Source organism: Etheostoma spectabile, chromosome 2 (genome assembly GCF_008692095.1).
Source record: "Etheostoma spectabile isolate EspeVRDwgs_2016 chromosome 2, UIUC_Espe_1.0, whole genome shotgun sequence".
NCBI lineage: Eukaryota > Metazoa > Chordata > Actinopteri > Perciformes > Percidae > Etheostoma > Etheostoma spectabile.
The window spans coordinates 22,335,493-22,356,146 of NC_045734.1; the positions used below are offsets into that span (position 1 = coordinate 22,335,493).

The window sequence follows — 20,654 nt, forward strand, 5'->3', positions numbered from 1 at the left end:
AATAGCAGGGTGTTCAAATACTTATTTTCCTCACTGAATGTATATGTATATATATATGTATATGTATACATATATATTTGTGTGTCTACATATCTATATATATATAGATATGTATATGTATATAAATGTGTATATATTACATATATATACATATACACATACACACATATATATAGATATACATATCTATATATCTATGTATATAAATACAATTTTCTTGCAAAAGGTTCCTCCTGTGCTTATTACGTATGAAATCTGCAGCTGACATATCAAGTAGTGTCGGACTTTGCCCAAAATGAGCACCCAAACTGTTGCTTAGTTATTAAGAGATCTCATGCCCAACGTTGTTGAGAAATATGATACTAATGCACACATGTCAACCTCATGGTGGCGCCATAGGAATAGATAGGGGTTCACCACAGTCATTATAGTTCATCTGCTGGCCACCGTAGCTGTGCCAAATATAACGGCAATGCATCAAATAATTGTTGAGAACCTTCAGTCTGCTAATGTGCCATGGTTTCATTTTATTTGTGAACTACTGCATATTCCATTATCCAGGTACAGAGTTATTTTATGCCACATACACACTTATCAGTTGCACAGTTTACACCACAATATGAAAAATTTGTCATTGGATCTAAACAATAATCAATGCATTTAAAAATAGACATAGTCGTTTACATGAAATACAGTTTCATCAGGGCTGTAGTGGTAATTCACACAGAGAAAAAGAAAAGTATTGGTACCTTCACCTTCATTATAACCTTTTTCAATAACCCAACCTTAACAAAGTTTTTAGAATTAAAAACACCAGTTTTTATAATCGTATGTCTTATGAACAAAACATATCTTAAAAACAAAATAACATCAGTTACCAGCTCACTCAGGTGACTTGTCCCCTAAATATAAAGAAAGAGAGAACATGGTTATTAATTCATTATAGTTCATTATGTTCAGGCATCATCCCTGAGACCAAATTGTAACTCATACTCACACATGATTGGTCCAATGCTGAGGGTACTCAGACGATCAGAGTTGGAAACAGAGCGAGCGCTCCTACTTGTGCAAGGCTACGTGGTAGGAGAGGGTGGGAAAAATACACTTAAACCCCAGTGTTTATTGATTATAGATTGGAGCTATTGATAAAGTGAAAGGTGTAACTTACAGGAACACAAGAGAAGCTTCTCCTTTCGCACAGGCTGAGGCTGCAATGAAGGTAAACGTCACTGTAGTCATTGAGGAGCAGGAAGAACAAGGCAGAGAAACGAGCCCGGAGGGATGAGCCGCTCTCAATCACTGACACTTTTTTGCGGTCAATGGGACATCTGGGAGAGAGGATGGAGCAATGTCACCATACATAAACTTTTTTCCCCATTTCCATTATACTGCACAAATCATCTGCTGATGCTCAAGAGAGATACTAACTTGTTCTGGATGAGAGGGTGTTGCATGGAATCGTCAGGGTTTGATGAGGGAGTGGCGTAGCAGTCCTCCAGAACAACTGCAAAGCTTAAATCTCTCTCCGCCACAGAGACGCCCACATACAATGGCGAGCCCACTGGCAGGGTGACCCGGCCTGCTGGATAAGTCTCGGTGTAGTTGGAGTAGCGAAACAGAGACATGGAGGCTCTGGCTTTGGTACCTATGCCTGAAATGCCACCTGCCAGCCTGACAAGAAAATATGTTTTTTGTTATGGCAAGTCTTTTTTCCGATTTTTTTTTCTTCTTTTCGGTTGATTTTATCTTGTTAATTGTATATTCCTTCCTATAGTCCGTTCATACACAAACAACATGCGGCAACATACACATGTTTTTTCAATACATATCAGCTAGAAAGTATAACCATCACTCAGGCTTTTTTAGGTAAATCCGTGCAGAGATTCAGCTTCTGGTGTTCCCGTGGTGTAATATCAATCAATCCATAACTTACTAAGTACAGAACAAAATGAAGTTAGACATACAGTAGTCATTTTTCTTCTGGGGTTAAGTTTTACCTGCTGATATTTGTTTTGTAACTGTCTGTGTGGTGATGATTGTTAATGACTCGGTAAGACACTGTGGCATACAGCAATGTATGCTAAAATTAATGGCTAAAAGCAACAGGTATGTCTTTATTTCTAATTAAATTTTACATAATGCTAAAATCATATACTATAATTATTATATACTATAATCACAGCACAACAATTATACACCTAAGAGCTTCCTTATTGTTCAACTGTTCACATTTAATAAAAGGCTACTTACGCCAGAAATGGTCTGATAGCCACATTGAGGCTGGTGTTTGTGTCCAGGGGGTACACGCAGGAGAAGGGAAGACTCACAGGAATGATGAAGGACGTGTTGTTCATTGGGTAGATGAATAAAACATTGGAGTAGACGGCATGTGTGCGGTTGGTCTGAAAGACAGAGGATGGTTAAATGTGTATGGCCTGTGAGGATGTGCTATGTAGTAGAAGCAGCAGGATCAAGTTGTAATGAAATTGTCAGAAAACATTAAGTCTTTACCCTCAATGTGTTTCCACAGGCACCTGCTGTTGCTTCCACTTCATACCACACTAAACCATCCTGCACTCTGACCCAGGAGCAGTTGTAGGATGCCAGATTGCCAGAGAATGGGTTCAAACCAGAGGATGTAAGGCGAGCCAAATCCAGCCCCACTTGGAGTTTATCTCGGTCACAAATAAACTGAGAAGGCTGTAGTGGGTGAACAGTTGTTCTTGTAGTTTGCACTTGACCGGTGGTGAGGGTCTGAGTTGGTTGACGAGGAGTGGTTGGTAACACTGTAGGTTGACTGGTGGTGAGGTCCTGAGGTGGTCGACGAGGAGTGGTTGGTAACACTGTAGGGCTGTTTCTGTTCACCTCTTTTTGCAATAAAAAATAGTGAGATGATTTTCTTTATAAATTGTACATGTAATTTAACAACAAGACAAGACACTGTCTAGAGTAGTCTAAAACACGTAGATGGATCACATGAGAATATTGAATTGAAAGTGAAAGTGAAAAATGGAACAATACCTGCACAGTATGCCAGGTGACATGTGGATGGCCTCACAAGTTTGTAAACATAGTAGTTTCCATAGCAGAGCTTGGCATGGATGGTGTGTGTGGTAAAATAGCAGCAGCTGCCCGCCCAGGCATTACACACAGTGCGCATGACAATTTCACCTGACTGTGTGGGATTCGGTTCGGTTATCCACATACCAGCATGGGTTCCACATTTGTTTTCACCCACACACCTCTCTGGAATTTGAGCACTGGTTTGCCCCAGAAAAATGCGATACCAGCCTACCCAGTTGACATTTTGGTCACAGCGGATATTCTGATTTGATGTGTTGTTCGTTGCACGCCAGTCATCATTCAGTCTTGTATAGTACTCGCAGGGGTCAGCACAGCGCTCAACCCCATTATTACTGATGCAGTCCATGCCTAAAGGACAAACTGTGTTTCCACAGTTGAAATAGACAGATTGGAAAGAGCGACCTGATCTGGTTCTGGAGGAAGGCCCCAGGCATTCAAAGGAGCCCTGGGTGTTTTGACAAACTTGAGGTGCTATGCAGGGTGAGTTTGGTAGGGAGCACTCGTCAGTGTCCACACAGCCGCTGTTTGGTGACCAGTGATAACCTTGGCTACAGCAAGAGGAGTTACTGCAGAGTTTTGTATTGTAACAGCTAAGACCATCGCCTACAAAGCCATCTTTACAGACACAAGAGTGCCGTTGGGTGGTGAAAGAGTCACCTATTTCTCGTGACTCCCGGCAGGTTGCTTTGTCATGACATGAATCACAGCTGGAGACATATGTCACTGTGGAAAGTACAAGAATAGTGTTATTCATGCTGTTGCTTTTATGTTTTAGTATCTTTTCTTTTTGAAAAGGGGAAAATAAAAATATTACATGCAAGAAAATATTGTGTTCAGGCATTCTATGATTGATGAATTACAAAGAAAACATACACAGTTTATGATATATTTATATTATATTTTTATTTTCCCAATGGCATAATAAAAATCACCACTGAATGTGAGGTTTCAAGTTGTCTTAAAACGGCACCAGTCTCATGGTGGATTATTGTTACAAAGCCATGTTGAGAGGCAAAGCATCTTTTAGTCTCACCAAATGTATTTATTATAAAATGTATTTATTTAAATTCTAGTCTGAATCAGAAGTTTTTAATTCTCTGTCTAAAATTATATAGTTAAGTGATATTAATGTTATAAGAAATAAGTGTGAAATTATGTGCAAGACAGCTAGAATGTTTCCTTTTATGTAATAGTGCTGTCATAAAAATGGCATCTTAATATTTAAGTAAATGTAAGAATTATATCTACTCAGTTAATCACCAGAATAGAAACATGCAACGTTGATAGTGCCAAATAAAATGTTCTTAAATGTCTTAAATCTTAAATGTTATCAAGGATAAATATTGAGGTACTATTAACTTAGAATCTTTAAATTGAAGCCATATGTGACACAAAATGGAGAAAGATATCAACAACAAAAATCTATTTACATTAAGGTTGTTGGTCTTTTCAAAAGGGAAAATACAATTACACAGTAAATATGTGTCATAATAAAATGACATTGTTTTCTGCTCATGCCTTGAAGACATTTTGTATACTCTGTTGAATCCCCATCCCCAACTTCTACCCTATATGGTGGTCTTTTATTGAACATATTAGAAGAGAGAAGTGTCAACCTGGGAATAATTGTATTATACTGTATTGTACTGTCCTATATTTAAAAGTAACATGTTTACCCCAAGATGTAAGACTGTTTACCTGAAAGGCCTTCTGAAAAGCTCTGAAAAATTAGGAGCAACAACAAACCGCCAGGCACCCCCATTATGGACCACATCCACAGCAACTTGCTGGAAAAGAGAAAAGAGATGTCTTAAAACCATATTTTCAAATGATGCTGCCATGCAGTACTTTGTCAGTATTTGTACTTACATTAGAAAGACTGTGTCGGAATCCAGAAGTTGGTGAAAAGTTGAAAGTGAAAATCTCCCAGCAAATGAGAGAATTTATAGGTCGGTTTGTGTGTTCAAAGGATCATACAAAGCAATGACTGGTGAAACACATAAAAGGGTCAGTGTGAGCACGGATGACATCAAAAGAGTTACTTATTAATCAAAATAAGACAAAATTAAGATAAAATCCTGGCACACAAACAAAGCCTTGCATCAATACATTTTATGGTAGGCTACCATAATCAATCTCAGGTCAGTTGTAAAACATAATGGAGACATTTTGGTCTTCATAAGTTTGTACATGCTAACATTATTGTGTCTTGGCAAGCCCTTTCATGACCACCTTTTGTCAACAGTAGTGATTTAAATATCAGAGAGTACATCGAGTTAATTCCGGATCTTGTAAAAAGTATTTTGACCAAATAATCTTGACTCAAGGTCTAGTTACTTGCTTTTTTTTTAGACCAGGTGGACAATGACTTAAAATATTTTTTTCAAATAAAACTTGAAGAAGTATGGACATGCAGCCATAAATGGATTCCCTTGATGTTACATCAAGTGAATCTTGTCTTCATGCCTGACATGAACTGGCACTGTACATCTCATGAAATCATTATTACTGTATAGCATGCATGTGTTGGACCCCATCTCATGTTTCTGCATTATGTATTTCTCTGACTTTGAAAAATGTCATTATTCATTAGGAGTTAATGTCTTAAAACTCACCTCAAGCTCATCTGCTTCATCAGGATGCAAAGCATTTAGTGTGCCACTTCTTATATTTATTTACTGGAATCATTGTGGCCCTCCCCTTAATTCTTTGTATAATAGTGGGAATGCTGTTCCACAGCATTCCAACGTTTGTTTTTCGGTTCTTTATAAATTCTTCCTTATTCCATACGTTTTTTGGCTCTCAGTAACTTCTGCATACTTTCAGCTTTATAAACCGTTCAACTTTTACAGTCTTCAGCTCATACACAGAGACACACACACACATTATATATTACAATGTATAGCTCAGTGAACAGATTTTATGGTGGTGGCGTAGTGGTTATGACATATACATTTTGTGTGGGAGACCCGGGTTTGATTCCCACATCAATACCTCAACCAATGTTTTCCCCATGAAGACAGGTAACCCCTAGTGATGGCCTTCATTCAGCCTTCCCACGCATTTTCTTCAGGAAATGCATTTTCTTGAATATTTCTAAACTCACTTCCTCATTAGTGTTTTATAACTCCAAGTACAAATTTGACCCAGTTCTTTGTTCATAACAAGAGTGACAATATATTTTAAATATTGCAGTTCATGCCAGTAAGTATATGTGCACTAGAAGTATGCTACAAATCAATCAACACCTCCTTGAAAGGTTGGGGATCATTCAAAAGAAGCTTTACTAACGTGCTTTCAGTCACACAGGAAACATTGCTAGAAAGCCTATTTGGTTTGTGTACCTCTCAGAATGTATCTGAGTACTAGCTATTAGTAGTGTAGTGACTATGTCCAATTCTTAGCCGCTACTGGTTGCTAATTGTGGGATTGTTTTTGGTTCTTTATTATTCTTCTTATTCCGTACGTTTTTTGGCCTCTGTAACTTCTGAATACTTTCAGCGATTTAAAACCGTTCAGCTTTACAATCTTCAGCTCTTTCAGCAGATGATGGACTTCTTCTACTATTTTTCTACTATTATACTTTTCATAATATTAAGTTTTAAAATTTACTTTAACATTAAAGTCATGAGAGCAAGCTTCAAATCCTTTTTTAGGTTAATTATAACTAGAATCATTGTGGCCCTCCCTTTATTCTTTGTATAAGTGGGAATGCTGTGGAGCAGCATTCAACGTTTGTTTTCAGTTCTTTATTTATTCTTCCTTATTCCGTAATTTTTGGCTCTCTGTAACTTCTGCAAATTTCAGCTTTTAAAACCGTTCAACTTTCAATCTCAGCTCATACACCAGAGACACAACACACACACGCCACCAACACACACACCACACACACACCACACACACACCACACATTATATATTAAAAGTGTAAGTTACTGAACAGATGTTATTGGTGGTGGCGTAGTGGTTATGAAGATACCTTTTGTGTGGGAGACCCGGGTTTGATTCCCACATCCATACCTCAACCACATGTTTTCCCATGAAGAAGGTAACCCCTAGTGATGGCCCAGGGATATGGACTGGGGTTTGATTCCGCTCTGTACATCAACCCTGACAAAAGCATTTAACCCATTAGATTTTTTTATTATTCCGTGCATTTTAGGTTGTCTGTATCGCACACACACACACACAACAACACACCACACACACACACACACACACACACAACACACACACAACACACACACACCACACACACCACACAACACACCCCCCACACCACACACAGACAGATAGACAGACAAACACCACAAGAAAGCATATTGTTTTGTGTACCTCTCAGAATGTATCTGAGTTTCTTCTTAAAGGTTAGCTTTAGCATTTTAGCAATTCAGCCTTCCCCAATTTTCTTCAGGAAATGCATTTTCTAGAATATTTCTAAACTCACTTCTCATTAGTGTTTTATAACTCCAAGTACAATTTGACCCAGTTCTTTATTCTATAACAAGAGTGCAGATAATATTTAAAATTGCAGTTCATGCCGTAAGTATACACTGTAACAATTTCGTAATTCTCAGCTAAATTTTACAGTAATTTTGTTTTGTCATTTTACATGTTTTAGCGTATATGCAATGCATTATGGGTCAAAACACTATTACAGTGTTGACAGCTTTTTTCCATAATAAATTACAGGCATATTTGCGCTTGACTGTAAATGATGCGGTACAGGAGGCTACAGTATAACTGTTGAATGCGTGCACGAAGCAGTTGCTTTACACAAGACCATTTATGGCGGATTGGAGGAGCAGCACATCGCCACTCCACTCAGCCACATACGTAAGTATACTATATGAATAGCCAAATTATTAGATTGTGGTTAAACTTGTTAATGCTGGTTGAAATAACCTAAATTGACCGTGTTTCAGTCTAGTGCAGGCCCCAATAAAGTTCACTCATAGCTAGCGTTAGCTAACATAGTGGAGACTTTTCAGAAGAAGCCAACCCAGGCGAAGCAGTTTTAATGCTAAGTTAAGGAAAGTATAGTGGGTGTAAGTTAGCGTTAACGGTTACCCTTTTATATTATTTCATTTTGAACTAAGCGTAGTAGTTGACTTCAAAGTCTGTGTGTAAGTCAATGTTACCGTCACGCAGGCATGCGCAGCACTGTGGCTACAGGACGGTCGGGGGCCACGAGTCGGGTCTTTGGTAAGTAAGTTAGCCTAACGTCACAATGTTTTATTTAGCTAATGTGACTGTCTGACTGTAAATTTCTTCACCGTTTAGCTAACACAGCTAACTGAAGTCAACTTAGTGAAAAAAGCAGCTAGCTAGCTTAACCGTATGCATTAGCCGCATCGCCCAGATCAGGCTGCAGGTGGCCATTAACGTGTATACAAAGTCCCGATATAGTTGAAAAAGTGCCTCATTGAAGCGAAAGCCCATTGTTCGATTGTAAGGTATGTAAATTATAATAACGTTTGATTTGCACGACCCCTGAAAAAGAATTTCGGGTGTAATTAACTTTAACAACTCTTCTATGACTAAGTTAGAGTCCGACATTAGGCTGGCTCGTTTAAAACATTCGTCATTAATGTTAATGATAGCTGGGTGAAAAAAAGGCTTGAGAAATTCGAATGAAAACGGGATGTGAGGCACCCACGAGTCTTCCCTTAACAGACATGGCCACTTTTTGATAATCCCAGATGCAGTTATGTCATGCAGTGCACGTGTGTATTTTCACTGTAATAAAAGGGTGTATTTAAATTTTTGCAGAATGGGGTCCCAAACAGCCTTGGTGGGGAAAATTTAGTCTAACTAGAAACTGATGAATGCAAACGTTTTGGCAACAATGAAATAATTCATTTTCTATAGTGTATCTCAAGTCTTGGTGGCTCATTCTTGAGTTGTCAATAATGGTTAAATTTACATCAACTGTGTAACAAATTATGTCAACCCAAACATAGCTGTAACAACTTATTATTTAAAGCAGAAAAACGCCCATGGAAATATATGATGGCCATGGGTGTATAAGGGCTTATACACTCTCAATAGGCGCCTAACACACTGTTTATTTAACAGTTAAATTCAACATAACGTGTGTTTTCAACTTTTGTATTGTTTAGCCTAGCTACAGGGAGGAAACATCACGACAGAGCGCCATCGCTGCACAGTGATACAAACATACATGGCTGAAGACGAATTTCAGGTAAAAACATAATGTGATTAGCCTGAATGTGTAATATTGTTCTGTGGCATTCTTAAATGACAGTTTGGGTGGTGGTAGTGAAGCACTAGTCTTCAGGGTGTTTATATAAATGGCACATAAGTGGTTAGTTAATAAAAGCTGTTTGGGGTTTCTTTGTTTTTATGTTTAGGTGAATAGCTGACAGCAACGTTTGGATGCTGAGATCGAGGGTCGGTGGATGGGCTCCACGTCCCACTTCGTGGCTGGGATGGCAGCTTGTGTTGAGCTACTAGTCTTTATTGGGTACCAGGAGCAAGCATCTTGCAACTGGAATTCATTCAAAGGTAACTATGTGCTTGAAGTAGAATGTGGTTGCTATTGTTTTGTAGAGTTAGTTATTATGAGTAACAGAGATTTATTTTGCTTAAGTGTACTTACAGTAAATCCCTTAAAAGATTTTTGAGTTAATAAAAAGGGTAAGTTAGCAGTTATTTCTTAAATGTTAAAATCATTGCAGAACCGATTCTATTATAGTAATGGCATTATTCTGAGAGCTGTTAAACTGTTTTATTGTTTTAAACATTGACAATAAAGATCTATTTGATTGTACATTTGAAAAGGAGTTCTGAATGAGTAAAACTGAGCATTTAGGTGAATAAACTACAAACTGTTCTTTTTTTATTGCAGTCACAAGAAATCTGAAGTTCATTTAAGTTATGCATCGTTGTCTATGCCCACCTGCCCAACCTTCACCACTATGGCTCAAAGGCAAACTTACAAAAACGGATCTGTATACATCTATATACAACACACCCGCATGCATGCACACATATCACACCCATACAGTATAGCACCAGCCGGATGATTTTGCATCTTGTAGAGCATTAAGGCACTTTTTATCAGTTTATGTGATTTTGTGATTTCAGATGCTCTATCGGACGAACCCCAAGTGGAACCAAGTCAACAACGGCGTTGATCCAAAAAAGTGGGAACATACAGGAGAAAAGAGGAACTGCATTAACCCTCGCGTTCTCCCTACTCGACGGAGGTGGGGGAGAGGGAGACGTCAAAAAAGACAAAAAGTACACAGATGGTTCCTCGAAAGCTCTCCAAGATTCAGTTCACTAATAAACACGGAGCATACCAAAACAGACTTGATCACCGCCCTCGCTGGACTGTCCGGTCGATTATGGGTTGGGGTATCATGTCATAATGAACTCTTAAGAAAAATGAAGTTACCTCTTAAAACATACAGTATTGTACACTGTTTTGCGTTTTAATAATAAAATGTCATGTCATTTTTGCATCTCGGACTCTGGTTTGGTTTTTACAGTGAAGAGAATTAATGCGATGGTTTTTGAATTAAAAGCAAGCCTGGTCTTATTTAAAACACTTAACACACATTAGCAAAGCTGACAATGTAAAAACTAAATTAACTGTATATTCTTTTTACAACAACGTATTGATTGTCAAATATTTACATCTTTGTGCTGGATACTCGAGTTGCCAGCAAAAGCTGTAAATATTTCACAATACAGTTGTTGTTGTAAAAAAAGATTTACAAAAACATATTGTATTGTGAAGTAATTACAGACATACCTGGCAACCCGAGTTGCCAGGTAATAGCTGTAATTTGAAAGAATACAAGATAAGTTGTAAACTAATTACAATAAATATTGTTTTTTTAAAAAAACACAAACATTGCTGTAATGTATGTATAACAATAAACCTGTAAAAGAAATACTGTATTATACTGTAATTATTTTTACGTGTTAACGTATAAATAGTAGTTTACAAGATTTGCTGGCAACTTTTTTGCCAGGTGTTTACTGTAAAATCACAGTCAAATTCGTTACAGTGTATGTGCCCTAGAAGTATGCTACAAATCAATCAAACACCTCTTGAACAGGTTGGGCATCATTCAAAAGAAAGCTTTATAACGTAGCTGTCAGTCACACAGGTAGAAACATTGCTAGAAAGCCTATTGGTTTGTTACCTCTCAGAATGTATCTGAGTACTAGTCATTAGTAGGGTAGTGACTATGTCCAATTCTTAGCCGCTAAGGTTGCTAATTGTGGGATTGTTTTTTGGTTCTTTATTATTCCTTATTCCGACAGTTTTTTGGCTCTCTGTAACTTTGAATATTCAGCGATTTAAACCGTTCAGCTTTTACAATCTTCAGCTCTTTCTGGATGATGGGACTTCTTTCTATTTTCTACTATTATACTTTTTCAAATATTAAGGTTTTAAACATTTTACTTTAACATTAAAGTCAATGAGAGCAAGCTTCAAACCTTTTTTAAGAGGTAAGTATTACTAGAATCATGTGGCCCTCCTTATTCTTTGATAATTGTGGGAATTCTGTGGAGCAGCATTCCAACGTTTGTTTTCGGTTCTTTATTTATTCTCATTCCTTACGTTTTTTGGCTATCTGTAACTTCTGATAAGATTTCAGCTTTTAAAACCGTTCAAATTTACGTTTCAGCTCATACACGAGGACACCACACAAAACACACACACACATATATACTTTAATGGATAGTTTATATGAACAGTGTTATGGTGGTGGCGTAGTTGTTATGGCATGTACCTTTTGTGTGGGAGACCCGGGTTTGATCCCAAATCAATACTCAACCAATGTTTCCCCATGAAGACAGGTAACCCTAGTGATGGCCCAGGGATATGGACGGGGTTTGATACCGCTTGACATCAACCTGACAAAAGCATTTAAACCCATTAGATTTTTTATTTCCGTGCATTTTTAGGTTGTAGTATGTACACAAACACAACACACACACACACACACACACACACCACACAACACACACACACACACACCACACACACACACACAACACACACACAGAGACAGATAGACAGACAAACACACACAAGAAAGCATTATGTGATTTGTGTACCTCTCAGAATGTGCTGAGTTTCTTCTTAAAGTTAGCTTAGATTTTAGCTATCAGCACTCCCACGCATTTGTCTTAGGAAAGCATGTTCTAGAATATTGCTAAAACTCACTTCCTCATTAGTGTTTTAGTAACTCCCAGTACGAAATTTGACCCAGTTCTTTATTCTATAACAAGAGGGCAGATAATATTTTAATATGCAGTTCATGCCAGTAAGTAGGGAGAGCAGGGACAGTTGAAACACTTTTTAATTAACGTAATTACAAAGCGGTCGAATCACACTGAAAGCTGATATTTTGTAACACAGCAAACTACACCCTGCATATCGTCACAAATTTACTGTGCATGTTAGCTTTGAACAAAACCGTCAGGAGTTATCAGCAAAAGTGGGAAGTGCGTACATGTTTCATCCGTCCCTCCTGACGGGACGAAATGAAACAGCTGCGGTGGACGAATGAAACATGCAGTTTAAGCCATATAATATTCCAAAACTTTAAGATTTTACTGTATATCATGGATGGTACTTCCAAAAGGGTATTATAGTTAGATTGGTGCAGGACTATGGTCTTTGTGAATGTCTGTTAACAAACTAATTCCCGTAATCCTGAAGGCGCGTATGAAGCGGTTATTGAAATATCCTGCACTGTGGATGATTGTGCTATGTTTTATAGCTAGAACAGTAAGTTTTCTATTTATATCTGTTTCTATTGTAGAAATGTCATTTCACTAGGTTTACATGGGTTAGCTAATGGACATCCCCCTAACGCGCCCCAACCCGTCAGTCTCCATTCGGATAACATGGGAAAAACTCAACCCCCCTACCTGGTGGGCTGAATATATTCATCTTTCTAAAACGCTATTCCATGTCTCACCACATACCAATTGTGAACACAGACATTGTGCATGTTACTTAAAATGCCATGAGTTCCAGCCAGGTCGGGGACGTTGAAAAAAGCTGTTTCATCCGTCGACTAGACATATGCATTATAGCTGTTTGCTTTTATGTTAAACACGCATGAAATTGAAAGTCGGGATTGTGGAGAACACTAACTGGTCTACTAAATAGCAGTAGGCAAACCTTTAATGAAAAACCTGGTTATAACGAAAAAAAGTGACCGCTAAGAAGTTTACTTTGACCATCAAAACGCGTTTATCGGCTTAACTCCGTGATGAAAGGAAATAACAGAAGATATTGGCTGATAGGTGGAGGTTAACATGCTCTATGTTCAGAGCATAAGGAAGTCTGTCTATCATATCGCACTCGGAGAAAACTGGAAGTTTCATCCGTCCCGCGTTTCAATCGTCCCGGCTCTCCCCTATATGTGCACTGAAGTATGCTTACAAATCAATCAAACACCTCCTGAAAGGTTGGCATCATTCAAAAAAAAGCTTACAACGTAGCTTTCAGTCACAAGGTAGAAACATGCTAAGAAAGCCTATTTGGTTTGTGTACTCCAGAATGTATCTGGTACTAGATTGTAGTGTAGTGACTATGTCCAATTCTTAGCCGCTACTGGTTGCTAATTGTGGGATTGTTTTTTGGTTCTTTATTTATTCTTCCTTATTTCGGACGTTTTTTGGCTCTCTGTAACTTCTGAATACTTTAGCGATTTAAACCGTTCAGCTTTACAATCTCAGCTCTTTCTGCAGATGATGGGACTTCTTCTACTATTTTTCTACTATTTATACTTTTTCAAATATTAAGGTTTTAAACATTTTACTTAACATTAAAGTCAATGAGAGCAAGCTTCAAATCCTTTTTTAGAGTGTAATTATTACTCAGAATCATGTGGCCCTCCCCTTTATTCTTTGTTAATTGTGGGAATTCTGTGGAACAGCATTCCAACGTTGTGTTTCGGTTCTTTATTTATTCTTCATTCCGTAATTTTTTGGCTCTCTGTAACTTGCCATAAATCAGCTTTAAACCGTTCAACTTTTACAGTCTTCAGCTCATACACAGAGACACCAACACACACACAACACACATTATATACTTAATGATAGTTTACTGAACAGATTTATGGTGGTGGGGTAGTGTTATGACATGTACCTTTTGTGTGGGAGACCCGGGTTTGATCCCACATCAATACTCAACCAATGTTTTCCCATGAAGACAGGTAACCCCTAGTGGTGGCCCAGTGGATATGGACTGGGGTTTGATTCCCGCTCTGTACATCAACCCTGACCAAAGCATATTAACCCCATTAGGTTTTCTATTATTCTGTGCGTTTTTTGGTTGTCTGGTATTGTACAAACACAGACACACCACACACACACACACCACAGACACGATAGACAGACAAACACACACAAGAAAGCATATTTGATTGTGTACCTCTCAGAATGTATCTGAGTTTTTCTTAAGGTAGCTTTAGCATTTAGCTATTCAGCCTTCCCACGCATTTCTCAGGAATGCATTTTCTAGAATATTTTAAACTCACTTCCTCATTAGTGTTTATAAATCCAAGTACAATTTGACCCAGTTCTTTTCTATAACAAGAGTGCAGATAATATTTTAAATATGCAGTTCAAGCCAGTAAGGATATGTGCACTAGAAGTATGCTAAAATCAATCAAACACCTCCTTGAAAGGTTGGGCATCATTCAAAAGAAAGCTTTACTAACGTAGCTTTCAGTCACACAGGTAGAAACATTGCTAAGAAAGCCTATTTGGTTTGTGTACCCTCAGAATGTATCTGTAGTACTAGCTTTAGTAGTGTAGTGACTATGTCCAATTCTTAGCCGCTACTGGTTGCTAATTGTGGGATTGTTTTTTGGTTCTTTATTTATTCTTCCTTATTCCGTACGTTTTTTGGCTCTCTGTAACTTCTGAATACTTTCAGCGATTTAAACCGTTCAGCTTTTACAATCTTCAGCTCTTTCAGCAGATGATGGGACTTCTTCTACTATTTTTCTACTATTTACACTTTTTCAAATATTAAGCTTTTAACATTTTATTTTAACATTAAAGTCAATGAGAGCAAGCTTCAAATCCTTTTTTAAGAGTGTAATTATTACCTAGAATCATTGTGGCCCTCCCCTTTATTCTTTGTATAATTGTGGGAATGCTGTGGAGCAGCATTCCAACGTTTGTTTTTCGGTTCTTTATTTATTCTTCCTTATTCCGTACATTTTTTGGCTCTCTGTAACTTCTGCATAAATTTCAGCTTTTAAAACCGTTCAACTTTTACAATCTTCAGCTCATACACAGAGACACACACACACACACGCACACATTGTATATTACAATGTATAGTTTACTGAACAGATTTTATGGTGGTGGCGTAGTTGTTATGACATATACCTTTTGTGTGGGAGACCCGGGTTTTATTCCCACATCAATACCTCAACCAATGTTTTCCCCATGAAGACAGGTAACCCCTAGTGATGGCCCAGTGGATATGGACTGGGGTTTGATTCCGCTCTGTACATCAACCCTGACAAAAGCATTTAACCCCATTAGGTTTTTTATTATTCCGTGCATTTTAGGTTTCTGTATTGTACACACACATACACACACACACACACACACACACACACACACACACACACACACACAACACACCACACCCACACAACAGACAGAGAGACAGACAAACACCCACAGACAGATAGAACACACAGAGATAGATAGAGAAACACACAGAAAACACACAGAGAGAGATGGAGACACACACAGGTTCATATTATGACCTATATAGCTGTTTAAGCTTTACATGGTGGCGCAGTGTTGTGACACATGCCCTTAGTCTGGGAGACCCGGGCTTGATTCCAACAGCGTCATCCCAAATGATGTATTCCCATGAAGACAGTTAACCCCAGTGATCTCCGCTGTAGTACATTAAGCCTGACAAAAGGATGAAACCCATTATGTTTTTTTATTATTACACGTTTTTTGGTCATCCGTAACTTCTGCAGAATTTTCAGCTTTTAAAACCATTCAACTTTTTTGAATATTGTACAACTTCAAAATGTTTGCAGTTAGCCAGTAAGTATATGTGCACTAGAAGTATGCTACAATCAATAAAACACCTCAGAAGGTTGGGCATCATTCAAAAGAAAGCTTTCTAACGTAGTTTCAGTCACACAGGTAGAAACATTGCTAAGAAAGCCTATTGGTTTGTGTACCTCTCAGATGTATCTGAGTACTGCTATTAGTAGGTGAGTGACTATGTCCAATTCTTAGCCGCTACTGGTTGCTAATTGTGGGATTGTTTTTGGTTTTTATTATTCTTCCTTATTCGTACGTTTTTTGGCTCTCTGTAAATTCTGAATACTTCAGCGATTTTAAACCGTTCAGCTTTTACAATCTTCAGCTCTTCTGCAGATGATGGGACTTCTTCTACATTTTTTTACTATTTATACTTTTTCAATATTAAGGTTTTAAACATTTTACTTAACATTAAAGTCATGAGAGCAAGCTTCAAATCCTTTTTAAGAGGGTATTATTACTAGAATCATTGTGGCCCTCCCCTTAACTTTGTATAATTGTGGGAATTCTGTGGACAGCATTCCAACGTTTGTTTTCGGTCTTTATTATTCTCTCCTCATTCCGTAAGTTTTTTGGCTCTCTGTAACTTCTGCATAAATTCAGCTTTTAAAACCGTTCAACTTTACAGTCTTCAGCTCAACACAGAGACACAACACACACACACACACACACATTATATACTTAATGTATAGTTTACTGAACAGAGTTATGGTGTGGCGTAGTGGTGTATGACATGTACCTTTTGTGTGGGAGACCGGGTTTGATTCCCACATCAATACCTCAACCAATGTTTTCCCCATGAAGACAGGTAACCCCTAGTGATGGCCCAGTGGATATGGACTGGGGTTTGATTCCCGCTCTGTACATCAACCCTGACAAAAGCATTTAACCCCATTAGGATTTTTCTATTATTCTGTGCGTTTTTTGGTTGTCTGTATTGTACACACACAGACACAGACACACACACACACACACACACACACAGAGACAGATAGACAGACAAACACACACAAGAAAGCATATTTGATTTGTGTACCTCTCAGAATGTATCTGAGTTTCTTCTTAAAGGTTAGCTTTAGCATTTTAGCTATTCAGCCTTCCCACGCATTTTCTTCAGGAAATGCATTTTCTAGAATATTTCTAAACTCACTTCCTCATTAGTGTTTTATAACTCCAAGTACAAATTTGACCCAGTTCTTTATTCTATAACAAGAGTGCAGATAATATTTTAAATATTGCAGTTCATGCCAGTAAGTATATGTGCACTAGAAGTATGCTACAAATCAATCAAACACCTCCTTGAAAGGTTGGGCATCATTCAAAAAGAAAGCTTTACTAACGTAGCTTTCAGTCACACAGGTAGAAACATTGCTAAGAAAGCCTATTTGGTTTGTGTACCTCTCAGAATGTATCTGAGTACTAGCTATTAGTAGTGTAGTGACTATGTCCAATTCTTAGCCGCTACTGGTTGCTAATTGTGGGATTGTTTTTTGGTTCTTTATTTATTCTTCCTTATTCCGTACGTTTTTTGGCTCTCTGTAACTTCTGAATACTTTCAGCGATTTAAACCGTTCAGCTTTTACAATCTTCAGCTCTTTCAGCAGATGATGGGACTTCTTCTACTATTTTTCTACTATTTATACTTTTTCAAATATTAAGGTTTTAAACATTTTATTTTAACATTAAAGTCAATGAGAGCAAGCTTCAAATCCTTTTTAAGAGTGTAATTATTACCTAGAATCATTGTGGCCTCCCTTTATTCTGTTAATTGTGGGAATGTGGGAGCAGCATTCCAAATTTGTTTTCGGTTCTTTATTATTTTCCTTATCCGTACATTTTTGGCTCTCTGTAACTTCTGCATAAATTTCAGCTTTTAAAAAACGTTCAACTTTTACAATCTTCAGCTCATACACAGAGACACAACACACCACACACGCACACATTGTATATTACAATGTATAGTTTACTGAACAGATTTATGGTGGTGGAGTGTTGTTATGACATGTACCTTTTGTGTGGGAGACCGGGTTTTATCCACATCAATACCTAACCAATGTTTTCCCCATGAAGACAGGTAACCCTAGTGATGGCCCAGTGGATATGGACTGGGGTTGATTCCGCTCTGTACATCAAACCTGACAAAAGCATTTAACCCCATTTTGATTTTTTATTATTCCGTGCATTTTTAGGTGTCTGGATTGTACACACACATACACACACACACACCACACACACACACACACACACACACACACACACACACACACAGACAGAGAGACAGACAAACACACACAGACAGATAGACACACACAGAGATAGATAGAGAAACACACAGAAACACACACAGAGAGAGATGGAGACACACACAGGTTCATTATATATGACCATATTTAGCTGTTTATACAGCTATTACATTGGTGGCGCAGTGGTTGTGACACATGCCCTTAGTCTGGGAGACCCGGGCTTGATTCCAACAGCGTCATCCCAAATGATGTATTCCCCATGAAGACAGTTAACCCCCAGTGATCTCCGCTGTAGTACATTAAGCCTGACCAAAAGGATGAAACCCATTATGTTGTGTTTATTATTTTGCACGTTTTTTGGTCATCCGTAACTTCTGCAGAATTTTCAGCTTTTAAAACCATTCAACATTTTTGAATATTGTTACAACTTCAAAATTGTTTGCAGTTTATGCCAGTAAGTATATGTGCACTAGAAGTATGCTACAAATAAATCAAACACCTCCTTGAGAGGTTGGGCATCATTCAAAAAGAAAGCTTTACTAACGTAGCTTTCAGTCACACAGGTAGAAACATTGTAAGAAAGCCTATTTGGTTTGTGTACCTCCAGAATGTATCTGAGTACTAGCTATTAGTAGTGTAGTGATATGTCCATTTCTTAGCCGCTACTGGTTGCTAATTGTGGATTGTTTTGGTCTTTATTTATTCTTCCTTATTCGTACGTTTTTTGGCTCTCTGTAACTTCTGAATACTTTCGCGATTTAAACCGTTCAGCTTTTACAACTTCAGCTCTTTCAGCAGATCATGGGACTTCTCTACTATTTTTCTAATATTTATACTTTTTCAAATATTAAGCTTTTAAAATTTATTTTAACATTAAAGTCAATGAGAGCAAGCTTCAAATCCTTTTTAAGAGTGTAATTATTAACTAGAATCATTGTGGCCCTCCCCTTATTCTTTGTATAATGTGGGAATTCTGTGGAACAGCATTCAACGTTTGTTTTTCGTTTATTTATTTTCCTTATTCGTACATTTTTGGCTCTCTGTAACTTCGCATAAATTTCAGCTTTTAAAACCGTTCAACTTTACAATCTTCAGCTATACACAGAGACACACACCCACACACGCACACATTGTATATTACAATGTATAGTTTACTGAACAGATGTTATGGTGGTGGTGTAGTTGTTATGAAATACACCTTTTGTGTGGGAGACCCGGGTTTGATTCCCACATCAAACCTCAACCAATGTTTCCCCATGAAGACAGGTAACCCTAGTGGTGGCCATTGATATGGACTGGGGTTTGATTCCGCTCTGTACATAACCCTGACAAAAGCATTTAACCCATTATGATTTTTTCTATATTCTGTGCGTTTTTGGGTTGTCTGTATGTACACACACATAACAAACACACCACACACACACACACACACACACAGAGACAGATAGACAGACAAACACAACAAGAAGCATATTTGATTTGTGTACCTCTCAGAATGTATCTGAGTTTCTTCTTAAAGGTTGCTTTAGCATTTTAGCTATTCAGCCTTCCCACGCATTTTCTTCAGGAAATGCATTTTCTAGAATATTTCTAAACTCACTTCCTCATAGTGGTTTATAACTCCAAGTACAATTGACCCAGTTCTTTATCTTAACAAGAGTGCAGATAATATCTTAAATATTGCAGTTCATGCCAGTAAGTATGTGCACTAGAAGTAGCTACAAATCAATCAAACACCTCCCTGAAAGGTTGGGCATCATTCAAAAGAAAGCTTTACTAACGTAGCTTTCAGTCACACAGGTAGAAACATTGCTAAGAAAGCCTATTTGGTTTGTGTTCTCAGAATGTATTGAGTACTAGTATATAGTAGTGTAGTGACTATGTCCAATTCTTAGCCGCTATGGTTGCTAATTGTGGGATTGTTTTTGGTTTTATTTATTTATTCTCTTATTCCGTACGTTTTTTGGCTCTCTGTAACTTCTGAATACTTTCAGCGATTTAAACCGTTCAGCTTTTACAATCTTCAGCTCTTTCAGTAGATGATGGGACTTCTTCTACTATTTTTCTACTATTTATACTTTTTCAAATATTAAGGTTTTAAACATTTTACTTTAACATTAAAGTCAATGAGAGCAAGCTTCAAATCCTTTTTTAAGAGTGTAATTATTACCTAGAATCATTGTGGCCCTCCCCTTTTTTCTTTGTTTAATTGTGGGAATTCTGTGGAACAGCATTCCAA

The 20,654-nt window shown here is 37.8% G+C and overlaps 1 protein-coding gene across 1 annotated transcript; it reads right to left on the minus strand.

Moving 5' to 3' along the window:
* Positions 1-507: 507 nt before the first annotated feature.
* Positions 508-5,725, minus strand: LOC116707024 (uromodulin). The gene is made up of 10 exons (XM_032544143.1): positions 5,700-5,725; positions 4,954-5,071; positions 4,783-4,871; positions 3,022-3,807; positions 2,512-2,867; positions 2,251-2,402; positions 1,429-1,671; positions 1,169-1,328; positions 998-1,073; positions 508-902 (listed from the first exon to the last, which is right to left on the minus strand). The coding sequence occupies exons 3-10, from the start codon at positions 4,856-4,858 to the stop codon at positions 883-885; spliced, it is 1,869 nt and encodes a 622-aa protein (XP_032400034.1). The 5' UTR covers positions 4,859-4,871; positions 4,954-5,071; positions 5,700-5,725; the 3' UTR covers positions 508-882.
* Positions 5,726-20,654: the final 14,929 nt, after the last annotated feature.

Excerpts from the sequence above, each read along its gene's own strand:
- LOC116707024 (XM_032544143.1), bottom strand. The coding sequence starts at position 4,858 with ATGTGGTCCATAATGGGGGTGCCTGGCGGTTTGTTGTTGCTCCTAATT. Across the intron at positions 2,403-2,511 it reads CCTGTGGAAACACATTGAGG|ACCAACCGCACACATGCCGT; the intron begins GTAAAGACTTAA and ends TCTGTCTTTCAG. Across the intron at positions 1,074-1,168 it reads GAAGCTTCTCTTGTGTTCCT|CCTTGCACAAGTAGGAGCGC; the intron begins GTAAGTTACACC and ends CCTACCACGTAG.